General features: G+C 39.7%; 1 protein-coding gene across 3 annotated transcripts in view; it reads left to right on the forward strand.

The window, feature by feature from the left end:
* Window positions 1-23,288, forward strand: part of S6kl (ribosomal protein S6 kinase like) — a 46,309-nt gene that overhangs the window by 17,163 nt on the left and 5,858 nt on the right. For 2 of the 3 annotated variants that reach the window (XM_072908672.1, XM_072908673.1), the window contains exon 9: window positions 5,137-6,355. The exons of the other annotated variant lie outside the window; for it this stretch is intronic. In XM_072908672.1, coding sequence (XP_072764773.1) covers window positions 5,137-5,589 — 453 coding nt within the window. In that variant the 3' untranslated portion in view covers window positions 5,590-6,355. Of the gene's footprint in view, window positions 1-5,136; window positions 6,356-23,288 lie in introns of those variants that run through there. 3 annotated transcript variants of the gene reach the window in all.

The raw sequence follows: 23,288 nt of genomic DNA on the forward strand, positions 1-23,288 counted from the left end.
TTTATATATTATATACATATTTAAATTTCAGCCCTTCAGAAAACTTATTAGTTGGATAATAAAAAATAAAAGAAAAAAATATATATGTAATTTTTTTTTTCATTCTTAAATTTGAGAAACAAGAATCTCTTATTTTTTTCAATAAAATGAAAGAAAAATCCTACTCTTTCTTCGCGGTATGTTCCGTGCAAGAATTCATCATACGGGAATAACGACAATCTGAAACTTGAAGATATACAAAATTCCCGTTTTAAATCGATCCGCCACGCCACTTTGCTCTTACGTTCTGCTGCCCGCTTATCCCTGGTAATTAGCACAGATGCGATTTCTCATAGTCCAGCACGTGCATCAAGGACGCCATTGATGTGCGCGCATAAAGTCAGGATTTTATTGTATAATAAAAATAAGTGCGATGTATACACCGCGCGGGTCTGCGATATTCCGCAGAAATAATTATTTCGCGAATAATGATGCCGCGTACTTGACTTTCGTTAACCGCAACCGATTTCATTATCACCTATTGTTTTACGTATGTCGTGTTACGTAACGTTTCTTTTCTCGAATGGAAAATTCGCGGATGACGCTTTTTGCGATCCGTTACAACGGCGATAATTGACGCGGTTAAATAATCGGCTCGTCGATGACTCACGAGCTGCGTATGAGATTTTTAGCAATATCTTGGCACGAGGTGTGCCGAGGACGCTGTTAAACTATCATCAGCTGATGTGTATTTAATACCAGACAAAACGGTCGCACCTATGTTGCAACTGTTATTGACCGTGAGCAATCTATAACAATTAATTATCATGATGCGCAGAGGATGATGCACGTGCTAACAGTGTTCCATATTGACATTCTTATTACGTTTGTTACGTTTATTACGTTTAATCAAGAATGTGCACCGATTAAATGCATAAACGAATGTGCGCGATAAGCGCGATGTAATTGTGAATGAAATCTTTCAAGCATGCAACAATTATAAGGTTTTCAAATCCTTAAGACATCGATTTTTGTTATTTTGATTTACATTAATTATTAAAAGAATTTTAATTAATTAATATTATTATTTATATCGCAAATTCCTTTCATTATAAGGGTTGCGTGAAAATAATAATAATTTCATTGGTCGGAGAATTCTTTTCCATAATCAATTTCTTCTTCGTCATCGATTGATATCACGTACATATACGCTTGAATGACATATGTACTTTAAGATCTCGCACACACGTGTGCGACATTTTTTTTTATACGTCAGTACACAATCGTTGTTGCAACTCACAGAGACGTATGCTTTTCTTCATTCACCCTTGATAATCACGCGCGTTTAATCACGGTGAATCATCGATTGATCGGTCATTGCTGGATACTCCGATCGTTAAAAACGAGATAAAAAAACCGATATATGTCCTTCGTTTCGTGCAACTATGTCTGGCTTTTGTCAAATCGCTACGCATTTCAAGTTCTTTTCGGTTCGAAAGGGAGTGAGTTCTTCGTATCCCGTTGTGTATTTTGTTTATTCACGAAGAAAATCGTCGTGGAGTCGATTTTCTTTCCTGCGAGGAGCTAAGAGTATAAAATATGAAACTACAAAGTTGTTAAAGATTGAAAGAGACGGCAGTTGCGAGAAAACCTGTCTGTATGGCCGAGCAGTATATTAGCTCGCACTTCTGCAAGCGTATATATTTTCTGTTGCGTGGAGATGAAAAAAATCTAAAAAGGTTCTTTCGCGTATCTCGATGGCTCCCCGAGGATTCTCTTGTGCAACTACGAGAGTGGTTTCACGAACGTTCCTTCTTCGCGCTGCATTATTTACGCGAAGTAAACTTATGTGCATCTTTTTTCGATATATCGCGCTTTTCCTTCGCAGACGTTAAAAACGGTTATTAAACGCTTCTTCCAATTCTTGCTACGTCCTTTGTATTTTGAGGCTTTGGGACACGATGCGAGTGAATTGTTGCTATAGCAACCGAGGATTCAGGTCGCACGATGTAGCGAAGAATGTGGGGAGGAAGAAGATGAAGAAGCGAGCGAGGAGAAGCCCACGTTTAGGCAGGTTTGGCCGACCTTGACTACTTGACTCCTAATTTTATCCCAAACCGAATCCGGTTTTCACGATGCTGGCACGTGAAAGATGGTATCGTTGCAGGGTAAGGGTTGCAGCTGAATGGCCCGCCTGAATGCTTTCCACAAGCTGTTGGCTTTTTCGTTAATTAACAATACAATTAGCGAAATCTCCCACATCGTAAAGTTTATATATAGCATATTTTAATTTGACGGATCTTTTTTTCTATAAAGAATTTCGTAATCGATTAACGTAACAAGTTCATAATGAGAAGTATAAATTTATTTTTATCATAATGGAAAGAGGAGCGATTTAAAAAAAAAAACCGACATTATAATTAATGGAAATGTAAGCGTCATTAAGTAATTTAGTCAATAATGATAAGAGAAATAATTATCTATAATATTACAGTTTAAAAACAAATATTTTGCTTAATGAGCTTTTTGTGAATTATCTTTCTACATTACTTCTCTATGAATTAAAGGAAATTGAACCTTTTCGCTTACGGCCAATTTACATCTTTTACAACCTTAATTCACTACTCCCATTTCTATTATAGACGCATCATTAAATATAATAATATAATGAAGGCGCACGGGTGTTAGGACACTTTTGCGATGAAGTCTATTGGAGGGGAGTGGAGTAGATTTTCTTATATGATTACGAAATAATGACGACGCGTGGCAACCCAGATAACAGCGGTCCTGGCACGTCCTGTCGACGGCGCGGCGGCGAGTCTGCCTGCTCCTTTTGTCGCCTTCTCTTCCTCCTTTGCCTCCTCTCGTGCTTCCCTGACCCACAAATCGAGCGTGCGACCGAGTCCGAGATCCCTTTTTCTCCTTTTCACGCGCGACGGATGCACACGCGATCCCATTATCCAGGAATAGCTGCGGGTTTTCTAATTTTGCGAATCGACCGTGGCGAGAGGAGGCACGAGAGTCAATCCCCATCGTGGCGGTCTCACTCTTAGAGACAGGCTCACGGTAAATGTACATCGCAATGTACATCGTGCCGCAGACATTATACGGCATTATGGTGCGGATCGTCGTGTAACGTTATGATTATCTCGCAAGGAGCCCAAGGTCCGCGTCTCTTCTCATCCTCCCCGTTCGCAGGTGTAATTGTTCTTTCATTTGACGCGTACATCGCATCGCGCGATTCCCCGCTGTCTCTCGCCTTTTTTTTTTTTTTTTTTTTTTTTTTTTTGTCACCGGACCTTTTCCACCTCGCATGCTTTGTCGAGAGGATCGATGAAAAAGGCTATCACTCGATATCTCGAGGCTCGTCCTTATTCCATTCTGCTCTTGTGACTGGAGAAATTTTTAATTTACTTTATAAAAATTTTTCAACTATCAGACATGTTATTATCGGAATATATTGTTTTCAGAGAATAATAAAAAATGTGTAAGAGTCAAGATCAAGACTAAAATTCTGAAAAAATTTGAAAATTTAAACTAGTTTAACTAATAATTCAAAAGATACAAAAAAAAAAAAAAAAAAAAAAAAAAAACAGATAATTCAATCACATATTATATATCTTGTGAACAATAAATTTCGATTAAAGGACGAACATTTGAATGCGAATATATCGACTCGCGTCGTCGATCCATTTGTGGATCGCGTATTCAGCAGGTGATAATGTTCAGCCTTTCCTACAATGTAAGACGTAAGGAAAGAAGGGAAGAGGAAGACGAGTAGACGACGGCGAAAGAAGAGAAGAATCTCTGAACTCTCTCGCCTGAGCTCGCGGAGCTTCTGCCGGCGGCTACAGCTATTTTCAGCTGGCTCTTCTATCCTTTCCTTCTCCCCTTTTTCTCCGCTGGGCGATTCCTTTCGTCGTGTTCCTTTTGCAGCAGCAACGACGACGTCGTTGCGGCAGTCAAGCGGCAGCAACAGCAACGGCATTAGCCCCGGTATATACTATGGACCAAAGACGACGGACGGGGCCGGAACGGGTTGTCGTTCAGGTTTTACCACAGGGGATCGTTAAGATAATCGCCGCTATCCTCATCCTAACTTAGCTTTAACCGTACGATATATCCATGTCTCGCTCGCCGGTCCCGTCTCTTCCCTCCGCCCTTTCTCCCCCTTAGCTCCACGATGTCCACCCTCTTACACCTCTCCTCTATACTCTCCGCGCTTTCTTCTCCTTCTCTTTTTCTTTATCTATTTCGATGCCGTCTCCTCATTCACGTCGCTATGCTTCGTCGATGCAGACTACGTGTGTGCATAAGTTATGGGTGCGGTTTACGATCCGTGATTTTGATTTAAGGGCATGGCGGTAAAATTAGATGTATCGCATATTTTAAGTTTGCAACGCGCGAAATTTATTCAGCAATTAACAGAGAGAGAGAGAGAGAGAGAGGGGGGGGGGGGGCTTAGAAAATGATTGCGATAATAATTGCGCCGCGTGCACAAGGCGACGTATGATTTTCTATGTTATTCTTAGAAGGACGCGATTGTGAACTCTCAAAGAACTTTCATCGATAAAAGTAACTTTGACCATCGATCGTTGATGATTGTCTTTTAGATAGATAGATTGCTTGCATGCATGTACGATGCGTACAAAATGATGATTCTTAGTAGTCATCCTTCGACTTTTTTTCTTATCTCTTCATGACCATCTCTATGATTTTATCTCTATGACATTGATTATCGTCATTAAGAAAAGCTGCACCAAGGATAATTTCGGCAATTTCAATAATTACACATCTCAGAAATCACAATTTCAATTTGTCTCTCGAGAAAATTGTTTCTTTAATCTTCTTTCCCATAAATATTGTCTAATTTATAAATTTAAGACATTAAAATCATTGCTTTTATTATAAACTTATGGTGTGATTAAAATTGAGATTATTTCAATTATTTCTACAAAAATCATAAAAAAGAAGAAAAGATAACATTTCAGTCTACTATGCATGCCACTGACTTGACTATCTGCGGATATTGCAGTCCATCTTCTTTACAATCCACAAATGTATGGATTTTTCAAAGTTAAATATACATACGAGGTGCGATTTTCGTCAATGGCATCTCATTTCGCTCGTTTAATCTTAATTATCCACCGGCGACAGGACTCCCCAGAGATGCTCCTTTCCTCGGGAAGTCGCGGGGAGCCGCAAGGACGCGGAGATGCGATCGGTCGTCGTCGCCTGACGCCGCCGGCCGGTCGTGCACGCTGGTGTATAATGCGTTACACAGGTATTACAGGTATTATCCGTATTACACGTATTACGAGTATTATACGGACGTACGTGCGACCTCGAAAGAACAGGCCTGGCATGACGGCTCCTTCTTTCTTCGATTCCCTCCTCGCGCGTCTTGTCTCTTTCCTTTTGCGCCCGCATCTTTCCTCCCCTCCCCCCCGCCTCCCCCCCGCCTCCCCGGCTACATCGTCATCATCCTTCCCTGCACGGGGTCTCGCTCTTCATCCCCCTCTCCAACCGTTCTCCTCTATCGCGCGACTCATCCTCTACTCTCGTTCACCTATTCTCTCTCCTACCTCTTCTGTTATCTTTTTACCCTGAGAGCGAGCGGGCGGTTTAACGTCCGCGACTTTTTCTCGCCTTCCTCCCCCTTTCGCTCTGCCCCGTCTTCTTCTCCTCTTCTTCTTCGGCTGCGATCATCTCTCTGCGGAGTTGCACTTCTGAACGCTTCGCGCGCAATGCATTTCTATGCAATCGAGCCGAGATTTAAGAAATTTCCTTACAAAACGTTCCTTATCATGCTTCTTTGTTTCTTAAATTGTTACAGAAAATATTGTACGTGTAATCTTTTTATATTTTATATATTTTTTTATTCGATTTAATCGAATTGTAGATATAACTTTGATGAAAGACGCTTTAATCTTTGAAAGATGCAATATTGCAATTTTTTCCTTCATTGGATATTATAGAACTAGGATAGAAAAAAACTTGAAGATAATCTATAGACTTGGATTAATAAGCGCGATAGATTTTAAATTCTCTGTATATTATTCTGACGCGCGATTGCAACGTTTTGCAATCAATCATGCATATTTTATATATTTCTCAGAATGTAAGGTTCTCATAATTCCGATAACATCGAATACTTGAAACTGCAACGTAGTAAATTTTGATTTCTGCAATATAAATAATGATATGTATCGGATTATTATGCATCGTACCAATCTTCTCGCGCGCGTGTGGTTTTCTTCTATTTCCTCAAAGACTAATAATAAAGAAAAAAATTGTATGAATCAAATTTTACATAATCTTTACGTAAATTGTATTAATATTCTTCTAATATAATATCCTGATAATCCATTTTTTAATGCTAGCATTTGACATTAAAGTTAATTGCTATTAATTCTTTTTGCACTAAAGCTCGACTTTAATGCATAATATATTTTCTTATCTCGAATTGTCTGAAATTATTTTTAATTCTGAAATAAATCAATTAATAAATTATATATTTAATGAAGGCTGGATTTACATATTTTTAATATTGAAAATCTGATTTTTTTCTTTCCCTAAAAGAATTCGTCAATTAACAATTGATGCAATGAAAGTTAAACAAGCATAAATTTTAACAAAGTTTACCTGTGTAAATATAAAATTTTTATTAAATTTATTCACAATGTAATAATCAATTGAACGTCATCGCGTAAATAGGCCATACGAGCCGAACAAGACAGATTTCATCGATCTTCACTCATGGAATGACCTCGGTATAACGCTCGACCTTTACGAACCGGTCCCCCGCGAGTGTAGTGCATTTGCATGCTGACGCAGGTGTATACGTTGCACACGATATGGGCGGAATTTGCGCTACAAAGTCTTTTACACATTAGATGTACGCGTTAATAACAGGCTTCGTTGCGAATGACAGTCATCTGCGTATCGAATTTAGAGTCGCAATAAACTTTTCTATAAAGGTGACAAAATTTGCAGGTTTTATATATTAAGTAATTAAATTAAAAAATTATTTTCAATATTATAAATAATTACAATTAGTTATCATTATTTGCACACATTATTATTCGTATATTATATATATATATATATATATATATATAAATCGTAATCTCGTTCATCAATATTACTTGCAACAATTTGTTCGGTACGATCGAGAGCGAACCATGTAAGTTCGCCTTTAATCCGTGGCGATGGGAGAGGTAGAGGACAGGTTTCGTCGATCGCGAGGGAAGGCATTATGCATCTCGATGCAAACCCGTACCCGGTACGGCGGTCTGTTATCGGCTAGAAAATGATCTCGTTACACATATAGTGCACGACCTTAGTGAAACTGGTTGACATGAATCGATTTGTACGCATTGCTAGCTGCGGCTCAATGAATTATGCTACTTATATGCCCAGAAATAATGGAAAAAAAATTCTTTAATCATTAGCACCAGTTGCATCGATAGTGCTAATTAAATTAGCCTAACTTATATATGTATAATAATTCTTTTCTTTTTTTTTACTTAATTTGTACGTGAAAACTATTTTATAATTATAAAGTTTTTCCAAGAGAATATTAAATTACGAATTATTACTGTTGCGTTTTAAAGTTATTTTTAGTGTTTGTCGAATGAAAATGAGATAAAAGAAATGACTAAAAAAATGGTCGATGAAATTGATCTTTATGCGTGATACGTATGAAGTAAGATAAAGTACAAGTGCGCGATAATGAATTCTCGATATGTTCAATCATACTTTATCAGGTGGCACGTCAATGAATTACAATGCGTATGTCTGATCGAAAGCGTGTGAGCATGAGCGAATCGGTTCCCGTATCTCTCTCGTTTGGTTAATTGAGTATTTCACTTGATCCATCTGGTCCATTGGTCCATCTCAACGAAGCCGATCATTTGCATCGTTGCCTGTCGTCGAGGATATTTGATTTGCATTTGACGATCGTCGTGATGTAATTCGCGTCATTTCTTTGCGCGATCACGAAATGTGAAGTGACCGCGAACTTGGCTAGCTTGTTTGCATTCAGGGTCACGTCGATTCAATGACGTAGCTAACGAATGACCGATGTTATATCTTGATCATCTGAAAAAGAAAATAAAAGAAATAAATAAAAAGGAAAATAAGAGAGTAAAACTGGGAAGAAGGGAATTTAATTTGATACTGTTAGGCACAGATGTTGTAAAATATTTACAGTACATATTAATCATAATATGTTGCTTCAGAATCATCCAGCATAATATTATACTGCTTTCAACACATTGTTTAACAAGATACTTGATCAATACTGATTATTATTTTTTTTTAAATTCCAAAATAACCCAAGATACACGTCTCTTATTTGCCAGTACTATGTCGCTGTAAAAGATTCTTTTCAACGACTGGAAAATTTCCACTACGTCTCGATGGTCTCTGGGAATATTCCACTGCTCAACGGCCATAAGCCCTTTAGGAAACATGCGTGTTAGTTTACAATCAGCCAAGTCAAACTTACTTGAAAGGGTTCCTTGACAACGAGTACTAACAAAAGGTTCCTTTTATCTTTCGAGAGACAAACAAGAGTATCTATTAGGGTCAGATCAAATAACAGGCCTTGGGAGTCCATTTGGATCGAAGGCAACAGCGCACATGATAGGGTACAGAGATTGTCCGTGGTTAAATCGCACTATAGAACTCTGTTTGTTAGAATAATTTGCAACACGCGATTCATGTAACGATTCCTTGTATAACTGCGGATTTAAAAGCTTTCTGCATCCAAAGATGCAGCATTAAAATCTCTTCTAACCAGAGAGCTTATCTCATTTTCCTATCTATACGTTTATAAATTAATACGTTCATAAATTAAAACTTTATTATTAATTAAATGATTTGTATGTAAATATGAATAAGAGAAGACATTATTATTTTGATTTCGCTTCATAGATTGTTTGGATTTTCTTTTGCATTCCTATATAAAATGGCTGAATAATGACAGAATACCAATGCAACATATTAGATAAATAATAACAAATTCCATATGATTTGCGATCTCAACAATAGCCAACGAGGCCGTTTATATCGCTTCGAGTATAATAGAGATACGTCTCTTTTGGTAATTTCGGATGAAGGTCCACGCTCTTCAGCGCACAAGTATCGTCGATTAACGCGAATGTGTATTTGAATAGAGATGTTTAATTCATATTTATCTCTTTCGAGAACGAAGAGGGAAGTGACTCATTTTGCTCAAGGATTATCACTCTCCATAGAGTTTGACAACATGTAACTTATGTTTGTATAACAAAGCATGTATAAATAAATAATCTTTAAAATTAAAAGTATATTTGAAAATAATTGTCATTAATATTGATTTATTCTTTTCTTCTTTCATTCTCATTTAACTAAATTATGTTTGCTCTGTACAATCGTAACAAAAAAATTTTTCAAAACATCAAAGCGTATTGTACGTTATATGTAATGTCATGTCAGTGTAATATTAAATATTTTTATATAAAATTTAAATATTGGCAATGATTCAATTCTGTCTCTATTTAAGATCTATGTAAGAATATTTCACGTTACGTTTGATGTGACAGTGACATTACGTATGGTGTGTGTAGATCTTAAAAACATGCAGTATTAATTTTATGAAAAATAAAGTATCTTTTAAACAAATGCAATAATGAATAGTACTTTTGTACTTCAATAGATGGAGAGTTTAATAGAAATCCATTTCTTAGTCGCCTCGATGTCGTAAGAGCATGTTAGAGAAACGTCAGTATGCTTCCTGCTTAGCCTGAGTTTTTGCGATATTCATCGAATCCGATGCGATATTCCGAGCGCGATGTCGCTTCGTGACTTTGTCAATGGACGCGCACTGCTAACGATAAGCGGAATCCCGATCGTGAATGGAATCTATTGCACTTTTTTGAATTTATAAATTCTAGAAATAGTTTCAACTCGCATATCAGTTGCTTAAAATTGCGTATTTCATATTTGCATTGAGATAAATTCATAGCTATAATTATTTATCATTATTCTTGAACATAATAGACAACATAATAATGCTCATCAAATATATTCGAATAGAAAATCGAGATAAAAGATCAATTAATGTTTTGTGACTGCTAATAAAGATTAATTCGCATTTACTTGGAACGGTTGGTAAGATGCAATATCAATAATGAGAGAGATCTCACGATAAGAGATCCATCTTATTGTTTTTTATACCTATGCATTCTGAAATCAATCTCATACATACATAAGTAAATACATGCTGGCGTATCTCGTGGAGAGCTTAGTCATTAGACTGTGCAGTATGCATTAGCGTGTATGCAGAAAACGGGTTTAAATACGCAGTAATATGATAATTACGAAATAAGCATCCGTTTGGCGCCGATATTAGTTAACGCCGTGAGAGGGATAATAAAAAAAATCAATCGCAACTAATAGTATAAGCGCCAATCAATCGCTTTACATATTATATACGCACTTGCGTGAAGCAATCGTTCTTTCTTTTTGCAAGGCTCATTACGTACGTTAATTGGATCTAATTTCGGCGAAAGTGTATTATGCATATCCGCGCGTATATATATATATATATATATATACGTTTCATTTTTAATTTCACTATTTTTCATGCTGCTCACGCTTCAAGATCATTTAATATTATTCACGGTCTAAGTATGAGAAGAGGACACTGCCGGTTTAGCTCAACCTTGAACGCTCTCAATTAGGAGAGACGCACTAATTATGTTCACGCCACGTAAGAAGCTTATTGTTAGAGTGCGATTGATTAAGATACACATTGTAAACGAAATTGGCGTTAATTCGAGTTTAAGAAGGTGTAAATATCGGGGATTCATGTATATTGGCTCGGACCGTACTTTTCTATCTCGGTGAACAACTATACGTAGAAGACTTAATAAAATTTTTATCTTTTTCTTTCTTTCCCGTTAACTTTCGCGATAACTGTAAATTCGGCTCTAGACCCGTCTCGATCGTAAGTAATTTTATTTTGATCCTTTTTTTATTACCCGAGTTTTTCGAACTCTACCGAGCTACCTGTCTAATCGTCGTAGATGTTATCGTAGATTTAATTGAAAGATCATGACGTTAGACAATCACATACCTGTTAAGTGTTAACTTGATTTTAATCACGGCTTCGAAACTATTTTTTTAATTTTATCTCCATCTTATCGTTTGATCGAAATCTGGGAGTATTTATAATTCTTTGTTTAACGTATTGTAATATACAAGTAATTTATGTTGTTATTGTAATAATAACTTATGTATTATTTTATCGTAAGTTTAAAGTTACGTGTAACAATATTCAGCTGTCAAAATTGTAGTTTAATCCTGTTATGAATCTAGACTAGATTTTTAATCAATATTTTTCTTTATATTTTTCTATTATAAAAAAGAAAACAACTGATTTTTTTATCAATTTTTTCTCACAATCATTGAGATATCTATCGAATAAGCTCGAAAAAAAATTTTCTATTTGAAAATGTATTTTAATGGACTAAATAGACTATTCATTTACATACAAGTTTATAATAAACCTTCTTTTTAATTAAGGAATAAAATTTAACCTGTAGTTAAAATTAATTATTATTAATTTTGTTATTCTGCCGATTTGATTTTGACATTTTCGTGATATTTTCACATGTCAGTAAGAAACGTGGCTTCATATTTAATCGCGAGTGATGCAAGTTGAAAGATCATTGCTCGATGAAGACAAGGACATGAAAGAGTGACGATAAAAAATATAATCATGCGTCATAAGTATTCATTACGGCCAATTTTTAAAATTTTTTTCTGTCGTAATGTTTATTTGAAAAGTTCAAGGCTTAGGTAACGAGTCTCGTCGTTGAAACTACATTTTGTTATTAGATCATTTAAGACGCGTAATTAATATCGTGAATTGCATTGCGCTAAGCTACTCGGTAAACTGATGAATGAGTGGATTAACCGGTTGGAGATATTTAACGTAAAATTCCCATGTTATTATCATACGTATCATAAGCGGCGTATACATTTTAATCTGGTCGTTCAACGACAGGTTCAGTAGAACGAAACCTGTTTGCTCCGAGGAAAATCGTTTTACAGATAATAGTGCGTTGAATGTTTTAGGATATTAAGATAAAAATTTTCACACAATATAAATAAAACTTGACGGATCGAAGCACTATATAACCATAGAAAAATATATATACTAATCATAAGCTGGAAAAAGCTTATCGGCCTTGTCAAATTTTTTCAACATACATTAAAATAAATGAAATAAATAAAATATTTTTAGAGAATTGCATTCATTACAGATATATTCTTTCCACAGAAAGTTGATTTCTATGAAGCTTATTAAAATTTTATTACACGATCAACGATCTAGGTATCTCTCTCGATCACTCGCTCATTCGCTCCCTTGGTCGAGCTATCATCCTCGAATATCGAATTCGCACACTTTTCCTTTGAACATTGTAAAAGTATCTGAATAGTCGTTGAGCGACTTGGTCGCTGTTTCTACGACATAGGAAGTCTCGAAGCTCGTATTAGCAGTCTGGGTGCGAAGTACGAAGTACAGTACACGTCTTTCTCTCTCGACGATCTCAATGTCAGTAGTCAGCTCGAGCTAGCTCTGCGCACAATCGGAAGAGGGAAGAGGAGAAAAAAAAAAAAAAAGAAATACCAGCAGGGGTTCGGTCATGCCGCGTTGCCTTCTGCTCTTCGTGTACCCGACGCTACGTGACGCGACTACGCTACTGGGAATTAACGATGCCTGGTGCTGCGACGATAAATTCAGCGGCGTGGCGCGAGTTTCCGTCTGGGTGCCCCTTTATCGTCATCGGAGCCAGGTATGTGGCGAATCGAAGCGTCCATCCAGAATCTATCCGAGCGATAATAAAATTTCTATTAAAGAGAAGAGACGTGTGAGAAGCGTCCGTTATCGCAAGATTGACTGATAATGAGATCGGTTTGTAAAGTACAATGCAGATATGACAAGCTAAATAAATGACTTTTGGAAATAATAACAGGGAAAATTTACTGCTGTCTCGATGAAAAACAACGTTTTCTGAAATTTGAATAATGATTCTACAAATTTTGAGCAACAAATATCGAAGACTATAAAATTAGATTTCATAAAATTCCTCAACCTTCTTCGAAATTATTTTGCGTTTTTACGCAACACCCGGGTGTTCGCTTACAGGTCGTTCCTCGTAGGGCCGCTCGACGGAAGTAGCGTCTGTGCGGCGAGACGGATGCCCGAAAGAAAGTTCTCGAAGTCAATTCCGTAATAGTCGGCGTAGCATTGAATTCAATTGAATAATGGTCGGTCGGACCGGTAGGAAGGGAGACGGGGCGCGAAAGGCAGCCGCCCCGATCATTATCCATCATTCGGCTGATTATCGTGATATTCGCGCAGCGTTCTCGCCTTTATCACCGCGTTACTCAATGCATCGTTCGACGCCGAGAGTGTCGAGGGAGTGACATGGGCGAGAAAGAAGTTTTGAGATAACATTCGCGAGGCAGATCGTTCCCCGGATGCTGCGCGACCTGTTCTTCCTTTTTTTATTTCTTTCCTCTTTTTTTTTTTTTTTTTTTATTATTCATACCTCCTTTGAGGGTGAACGATCGTGCTTAACTCGCCGGACGAAAAATGACCATCGGTGTTCGCCTAAATCGCGTCATTAACCCATTCGTGAATCGGCGATTCCATCGGCGTCGTTGTTAAAGTGGGCCGGTAAAATTTACGACCTTCTTCTCGCGAGAATTTGTGTTTAAAGAAATAATATTAACGGCAAGCTACTTTGCTCGTATCGCGACGAAGATAAGTCACGGCGCCGTACTGTCATTTCATCTGGCGGGACAACAAATGTACAATGTTTCCACGGAGCAAAGTTGTCCAAGTGCAATTTATTATCGCAGTATTATTCATGTGAATAATAAAATCGCATATTTTAAAGCGAATTTTAACAAAGTATTCTCACATCTGAGATGAATAATCTCAATCTGCTTTTGCATAAGAAATTTCTTTCGATAAATTAATGCAGAAAAAAAAATACATTATGTTGGAACGAGGACATAAAAACTTCATTTCAAAAAAAATGTATATTTCGTATGTAAGATAAAACAATGCATTTTTTTCGCCAATACGGTTGTCAAAATTATTCATGTACGGCTAATGTTTTAGATCGAATCGGATGAACCTCTTTTTACAAAGTAAAGAGTTTAATGTACCGCGTGACTCGGCAACGACACATCGATCGCGATCTCTTCCGATCGAATCCAGGCCATCGATGTCACGTTGTCCGCGTGTCTATACTTAGATCGCGATCAAAACAACGGCCAAGAAATCACCCCGGAAAACGGCGGGGAACGGCTTTTGCTCGGACACGCAGCCGCGTATAACATATGCGGGCCGAGCGCGTGCGGGAACGCGTGATCCATGAAGAGAGAAAGAATCCCGCCGGTGAGTTCACGAAGAATCGGCGGCGATCGGCCAAGCCGAGGGATTTAATAGAGCGTGGCGTGATGTTTAACGGTAGATTTGTGTCCTTTCGAAATTATTATTTGTTTCCGCGCGTAAAATGATATTTGGATAACACTTATTAGATTTAAATGGAGATTCGTGATGCGTGTATCAACATCGATCTCGGCTTCGTTTTTCATCGGTCAGAGAGACTGTCTGTACATGATTCCAAGATAGTGATTGCTGGATTTAATTGTACGTAAACAGAAAGAGAAAAACGTCACATTGACGTTTCTCACGTGAGGGCACTAATTAACAGCGTCACCTTTGGTATATGTAGGAGACTCTTTCAAACGAATTAACATTTGCGTGATAAAATACATAAATATACGGCAGACAGTTAGATACGTGTGATACGTAAGCCATTTAACTAGTATCGTCGAGATGTTGGCGCATTGCATAGGTGGATAATAAAATGAAAGAGAAAGGTTTCATCTGTCAAAACGTAGCCATGCAACTTTGCGATTCATCGATCAAAACTCAAAATGCTATTGAGACGAGTGATTCGCGTTATTTCTCTCTTAAATCTCGATTCGCGTCGTAAAAAAGGGGGGCCACGTTCACCTACATAATTATACCCTACGAATGACATTTTCATCATTGACGGGAAAGGATATCAGTGAACGAGGTGAGCTGATTTTAGCGACGACATACACGAAGAAGGACACGTTATCGGCGTTATCAGCGATTCGAAAGCAGTTTACGTCGAGCGTGGAAAATTGTCGATCGCCGTAATGGAAAGAGGGAGAGAGATAGAGAAGCTAGACGCGAAACGAGTCTAGCTCGTCTATCGAGATGAAATCGATGGCGGTCGATGGGGCTAAATATGTAAGAGCGATAAAAAAAGGAAGAGACGACAGTAGAAATAACGATGCGTACATCAGAATTAACGGATGATACTAGATAGAAACTTGGCGCCAGTCATTAAATTAGATCGCCACGACGTGCTACATCGTGCTTCCCTTCCTTGGTTCTCCTTTCTTTATTTTTCACTCCTTCCTTTCGTTCGACGACCACTTTTCTCCTCGCGTACTCTATTTTGTTATTCCATGTGATTCACTCGATACGAAAGAAATACAAGGCTCTGAATATGAATGATTGAGATTTTGCCGATTGTTGACAAAGATCCTGGCGTCTGATAGTACAACGATATTTCATTGTCGTTATTTAATGACTCAAAAATGCACCCATACACAGCACCGAAAGATTGTATACACATTGCAACAATCTTTTATCGCAATATTGCAATATTGCAAATTCACTGCGAAACGTTGCTGCATCATTGTTGTGAGATTGCAGCAACGTTAAAATATCCGCCTTTAGGAAGATTGCGACGTATTATAGCACTATTGCAATTTTATGAATTTGCAATAATGCATTGTTACTGCAATTGTCGACTAATGTTGCATATAAGAATTTTTGTTTCTGATAGATAAATATCAGAAACATATGGACACATAAAATACAAAAAAGTTGAACTTAAATGTTTGTAATAATTATTTTATCTAAAAAGTATATTATAAATTTACATAAAATTATATATATATATAATTTATATACATATATATGTAAATTTACAATATAATATTTCTTAGATAAATATTATCGCAAACATTTATTTATTTCAAGTTCAACTTTTTCACATTTTATATATTTCCTATAGGTACGTCTTACCCTAAAAAAATATAATTATAAAATTTGGATTTTGAAATTTTTCCGAAATATTTATGTCATGTTGCAACAACTGTGCTGATATTTTTTGTAATGTTTCATTACAATTTTCAATATTGCAACGTTGCTAACATACAATGTAATTGCAATGAACTGTGCTGCATGGGCATCGTACGAAGACCTCATATTCGCATTCTTGATATTTTTTGATTTGATCCTTGGAGAAAAATATGTAGGGAAGAATATGTAGGGATTGAAACTTTAATATTATTCAGATCATGTCTCAGATATGCGCCCGTCTCGCTGAAAAAAGAAAAAAATTCCTAATGTTACGCATATAGTTCAGCCGTGCGATCATAAAACACAATTAGCTCGACGGAGCGAATCCGTTCTAAAAATAGGGTGGAGAACTCGGCGTTGATTCGAAACCGGTGACTTAGGAGGATAGTAAAAGAGACAGAGAGAGAGGAACAGCTGGAACGGGTGGATAGGGGAGGACAGAAGGGCGGAAAAGAGAAGAAGAGAGAGTCGCGGGATGCGCGATGGAGAGCAGCAGCAGGTTTAGCTTCTCTTCGCCATACAGCGATCCGCAACCGTATCGGCGCAAATCCCCGTATACGGCCGTGGTGTGCTCGGAGGAAGAAGGACAAGAAGGGAGACGATCGAAGAGAAGAGGACGAAGCACAGAAGAAGAAGATAATGCAGTCGTGCGCGCGGTGCAGTCGATGCAGCGATGAGGAGGAGATGGGAGGAGGGGGGAGGGGGGAAAGGGCCGCGCGATAGGAGAAGGTGGATGAACGAGAAGAAAAAGAGTCACCCTCCACGGCAGCCCGAAGGCGATGCGACGACCGGTCGCCAAGGGACTCCGCGACCTTCGAGGTTTTGCTGGTGCTCGCCAAGTTCGCCGACCTGTTCCTGCGGCCTGTCGTCGTCGTCGTTAAACGATTCAATATCTCTTCAATATCTATAATCACGTTATAATCGATTTTGCAAGGAACGACCGCGTAATCACACCGCGTCAGTGAACACTTTATCTTTATCGGTTCTTTCTTCAGTTTCAAAATCAAGGAAGATTCAATGTAATCTGTAAGTAGAATAGATTTATAGTCTCTTTTGATTTCGCAAGTTAGCCTGATGATGAATAGATACTTTTACGAGATCAATTTTATTCCTTTTTGCCCTCTAGATTTGTAATCGATGCTTTTAAAATGTCGTGTAGTTTAAAAGCAGTAGTAAAATATCGCCTCTTTCAGGTTCTAAACAACATTATGAGACAAAAAAGCCCCTCCGGACTCGTCATTTTCGGGGAGGAGGTAGAGGCCACTTTGCAATTTCAGCAACTATACGCCGTCCACGAATTTAAATTGCAAAAAGCGACCGTTCGATCAGCAGTAATTGGTCGAGCTTCGTGAATCGTTTAATAATAGATTCGCCCTGGTGAAATATTTTGTTACCGAGAATCTCGCGTACGCAAGCCATCCTTCTTTCCGCCTTCTCCCGCGATTTGTCACCGTACCCTCGGCGTTCTACTTTGTTTGCGCGTTCGCAAAATCTTGACCTTCACCTCGCTGGGCCCCGACGTTATCCTCTCTAGCTGCTTTCGTGGGCCCTACGCCATATTTCTCGCGCTCGACCCCCTTCGTACGGTTTCACCTTCTCCATCTTTTTTCTCTCCTCGACGCGGACTCCATGACTCTCGTTCGTCGACTTTCGTCGGTGGAATTGTTGTTAACGACTTTTCGGGCCCGTAGGCCCCACCGACGAAAGCCAGCCAACGAACTCTTAAGCTGCTAATAATTTGTGCCGTCCGATGGTCCGTGATATAGTGGCCGGGATCTCGCGAATATTCTGGTCTTCCTTCGAAAAAAATATGACACTGCTAACATAGGAGAAGGTGTCGTGAGATTCTTCTATGTAAGATTAAATCCTCGTTTCCTCTCTGTTTGCTACAGCGAAGAAGAATACGAATAAAAAATCGATAGCGAAGCTCGCAAGAAAGATGTTGGTAAATTTTTCGTCAGGAAACTATCGCTCATCGATAATACGTTGGAAGGCTAAATAATATCACGACACGTTTCCAGGTTGCGAACGGTGGCATTACGCGACATTATGACATTATCGTTTTCGCGGAAGATACATTGGCTCGATTGGATAGTCGCTCCGGGGACGTTAGAGTCTCTCGTTTGTTGCGGCTGCCGCGCCGGAATCGCATTCATGCTAATCTAAGTGACAATTCCTCGTCCGCTTCCATTAGTCTACATTTCTACGAAGCGCAACGTAGCCCGCGCGCGTAATAATATTTCCTTGAAGTGACCGCCGCCGCCGTCGCCGAAGACGACAACGACGGCGACGACGACGACGACGACGACGACGACGACGACGACGACGAGGGGCAGCAGTAACAAGTACAAGGCTACGTTTCTTTTGCCGCATCCTATTATCCTCTTCTTTTAAAGTTTCCACGATGGAGCGTCCGCCGCGGATATACGCGGTCCAGCGCTTTGCGATATAAATAGATCCGGTGCGATCGCAAATGGACGATGGCGGTTGAAGCCGAGGAGGACGAAAAAGACAAGAAGAGGAGGATGTGATGGTGGCGAGATGGTGCTGGGAAGAACAAGGAGAGGACCATCTGGCGTAATGATGCCCCGATGAAGCGCACGATGAAAACGAAGAAAGAAAGGGAGCACGCACCTTGAATGCGTGCATCCGCAGAAACATGCGTAATGCGCGCGCAGTGCAGATTGCAGGGGACCGAGCAATCCACTTCGTTCGAGTGAATGCCAAGAGCGTGACTATCGGAGCAACCCTCCGTTCTTCGTGTCATTATTAAACGGAAGGAAAAAGGATGTTTTTATGGGGGCGACGTTGAATGATTCTACGAGGGGGAAGAAGGCACCGTCGCCGTTGCACGACCATCTCCTTAGTGAAATTTGGCTCGATTTAAAGGAAACTTGACAATTATTTTTTTAAAGACATTTTCTTCTTAAATCTGATATAACTCTTGAAATATTTTAGTTCTCTTCTTCGCTTATTTGCTTTATATCTCATCATCGTATATTAAATGGCACCGCCTTCAGTTGCAAAGTTTAAGAATGAAAAGAGTAGCGCTGAAAGTTAAGGTCAATAACTGAAAATAAATTAAACACCGATCCATAAATTCGGTTGAAAAGAACACATTTTACCGAACATTACTTGGATACACAAGCGAGGTACCATAAAAAGGTAATTTCCTTCGAGGAATGCGTCACTGTTAGCGATGGCGTTTGTACGGCCCTTTCAGTCCGCAGCGGCAATCATTTATCGCGATATCTTAATGTCGCTGTTAAAAACCACGGTTGCTCGTCAAGTTTACAACATCGTCGTCGAGCTCGCTGCACCGCAACGAGTGCAATCTTATTTCTCGCGTCTAGCTTGGCCGCGACAGTCGTTACCCCTCTTTGTGCGTGCCATTAAATGTGAGGAAGGGTGCCTTTAGAACGTACGGGTGACAGAGACGAGCCGCTTTTATTGCCGCTACATGTGCGCGTCTTACGATCCGCGCACGTCGTCGGTGTTCTCGTTAACGCCCCAAGACAGACGCAGCTTCGTCGTCTCCGCTCTTCGATTACGAAAGAAACTGCGAGGATAAAAAGATAATCGGAACTTGATTACCCTGTCGTCGCCAGGACGAGGGCACGAAGGAGGAACGCTCGTTCACCATTTCTCGAAATGTTTCGGTCCTACTCCTTTGTCGCGTCAATTATTTATACCGCGCTGATCATCGTAAACTATATTAACAGCGTCATTAAATTTCTGGCCATCGGCGTGGGATGGTAGATATTCGCGAGAAGCCCGCTTCGCTGATAAAGGGTTAGCGCACGCCAAGTTTCCAAGATGCGACGAAGAAAGCAAGGTGAACCAGCTCGCCTCATCTTAATCGTTCAGTCAATCTGCTGGGAGGGAAAGGAGTTCGATTGCCGCATATGTTATCTTTGGCATGATATAATATAGGCCGAATCTCCTCTCTCTATGCACAGTGAACGCGTCTTCTGGGCTTCGTTCTTTCCACATTCGCGTCCATGATATTGATATATTATTGTATTATTATTTTTATCCAATACATTATCAAGTTACAATATTTCATTAGTTGAACATCCTGCTATTATTGCAATCTAATTTTAATAAATTTCGGTCACACGCCGCGCTAAATCCTCGAAAGGGCATCTTCACGATGCAGCCTAATGTGCGCCCTTGGCTCGGATCGGCCGCCAAGTATGTAATGCGCAAAAAGAGCCGCTTCGGAATAGAAGCGCCGACAGGGGAGGAGAAGGAGAAGGAGAACTTTCAGAGGTGCGACGTATATACCTATGCGCACTCGCGCCGGTAGGACGTAAGAAAACCTTCGCAAGGCAAACCAGCCAGCCTCCTCGCACAACTTTAATCGTAGAGATTCTCTATTTCTCTTTCTCTCATTCTGCTCTTCGCGTCCGGCGAGTTTCGCGATTGAAAAATTTGCGCGACGAGTCGACGATATCGTCATCGCGGTCAGGATACGATCTCATCGCGGTTACTTCCTCCCGGAGGAGGGGAAGGGGAGAGGCAGACGACGAGTAGAAGAAGCTGCAACGGGGGTAAAAAGCTGCCGAGCCGGATGCATCCCGCTGGTAGAATCGCGCTTGACATAGGCGGGATCAACGACGATCGGGTTGAGAAGCGCGAAGGACACGGATGTTAATGACGATGGCTGCGCTATGAAAGCCATGCAGCGTGGTGTTAGGTTTCTCTAGATGTGTGCGATTCGGATGTACAGGCTTTCAATTGATAACTTTGCTGAGGATGCGCGAATTTCGCCATCTTTTCCTCTCTTTCAAACAAATTGAATCGTTTGTTACACCATCCTTCATCTTCATCGTTAAAATAAATCCTGATTCGTAGAAAGTCTTGCAGAAAAAATTGATACGTCGCACATTTATGTATGTATAATAACAGATATATTTCTATGATGCTTCTTTTCGAACGAGATAGTTTTTTTTCTTTTTTAAATAAAAGAGATTGAATATCGCGATAAAAAAATCCTAAACTAATTCGAATCAGCGTTTACATTATCCAACCATGCGGAAACAGGTATTTGACGGTTATTATCACCGGTTGCTTTTTTAGTTTAGAAAAAAAAAAACTTTTAGAGGTATCCAAATCAGCGAGAGATTACGAGACGACGGCATTTTCATCGGAATTGCTGTTTCGATGAGACGACATTATACAATCGACCATGCAGTCAGTCGTTTCTGCCAACACACGCTCTTCCCGCTTCTTCTATCCCGTCTAATCCGCTTCGAATCGCGTTGTCCGGTCGATTCTGCCGGTTGGCGCCTATGCTCGCAAAGGTATCCGAGCTGAACCGGCTGGTCCTCTTTTGCCTGCATCTCGCAGGAGCGATAGACACTTGGCGTGCAACCGGTGCGACCATGCCTCCTCTGGCGAGATCTATTTATAGATCTCGCGGTATTACCTGCGAGCCAGCGATGTTTGCGATCGCGTGTGCGTGGCGTGCGTGCTTACGTTCGCCGACTCCTCTCTTCTTCTCTCGGCTTCCTCGAGCGTAAAAGGATACATCGTCTGCCTGACTATTTGTCTGGTGAAACATCGTGGATTGTTTCGACGATTGCTACTTTGTAACGTGGAATCGGCGCGATTATCATACGTTCGAAAAACATCCAAGTCTACCTTGATTTCTCTGAGTTTCATCATTGATACACGGCTATCGAAGAGATATTGATTCCGCAATATTAGCAAGTCATTAATCGATTTTTGATCAAATGATCGAGGATAATAAACTCGACATTATCGTCGCGGGAGACCAGGAAATGGAAGGATCTATCGCTAGCGCGTGCTCACATCGATATGATGATACTTCAGTCAAAAATGTTGGCAACGAGATTATCTCTGTAAAAGATACAGTCGAGTGTGATCGCACGTTGATGAACTGATGACGACGTGTTTTTTCTGGTTTATGCAGATCGCAAACAGTCTCCTCCCCTCTCTCTCTATTCTCTCGATATTTATAGATCCTAAATATCAGCCAGGGAGAATGGATATTGATGAACGAACGGATACGGCCGTTCTATTTCTTAGGAATGGCAATCTAGGCGGCGCAAGTTATACCCGCTATCTTCCTTCCACCTGGTGTGCAATTACACGGCTCTTGCTCCTTTAGCTCTTCTTTTGGTACGAAGAAGCGGCGCAATTCCTCTCTCTCTCTCTCTCTCTTTCTCTTCCTCTCTACCCACCGCCACGAGACTATTTATAGATCATAGATTACTATCGCGTGGTAAATACGCAGCACTTCTGCTATCACGTATAAGCGACCCATGAGAATTCCGCTGATGTGGTCGGCGATAATTATTATATGCCTAGACTCTGGCTGATTATTATTGCGCTCGAATCTCCATTTTGCTTTTTCCTTATTCGACGTCTTTGCCGGCTTGTATGTAAACGTCAACCAGCTTCTTTTCCAACTATGAGATGATGGGATAGAAATAGAGATAGAGAAAAAAAAATTGAAAGAAGTGACGGATCATCTGTGTGTCAGCCGTTACTCGGATAATGTTGAACACGTGTGATTTATCACTGAAAATGACTGGATCGTTAAATTTAATCTATATGGAACATTTACATAGATATGTGAGCAGTTATATGGACAGATATATAAGCGGTCATTGCATAAACTAGTTTAAACTTTTTTCGCATTATGTACGGAGCAATTTTTAAAATAAAATTTGCTGAAAAAAATTTATGAAAAAACCTTGCTAGGAAACTTTACGAGAACCAAGGTGTAAATTGTTAATTGAAAAAAAAAAAAAAAAAAAAAAAAAAGAAAATAAAAATTGTGCCAATATTTACATAAATTCTGCGAAAGAGAGAAGAGTCAATGGCACTGTCCGATTATGTCGAAGGACGTGTTATTCCTTCTTATCGCGAGCATATCGTTACGAGGGGGTTTTATCGCGGCTGCCGCGAGGCGATTTTATAAATAGCCATCGAGAGCTTGGTTTTGCATGAGGCGCCTAATACGCCCCGACGATTACTCCTGGCGCCAGCGCACAGTAGGCCTTCTCCGGAGTTCTCTTCT

Source organism: Anoplolepis gracilipes, chromosome 16 (genome assembly GCF_047496725.1).
Source record: "Anoplolepis gracilipes chromosome 16, ASM4749672v1, whole genome shotgun sequence".
Lineage (NCBI taxonomy): Eukaryota > Metazoa > Arthropoda > Insecta > Hymenoptera > Formicidae > Anoplolepis > Anoplolepis gracilipes.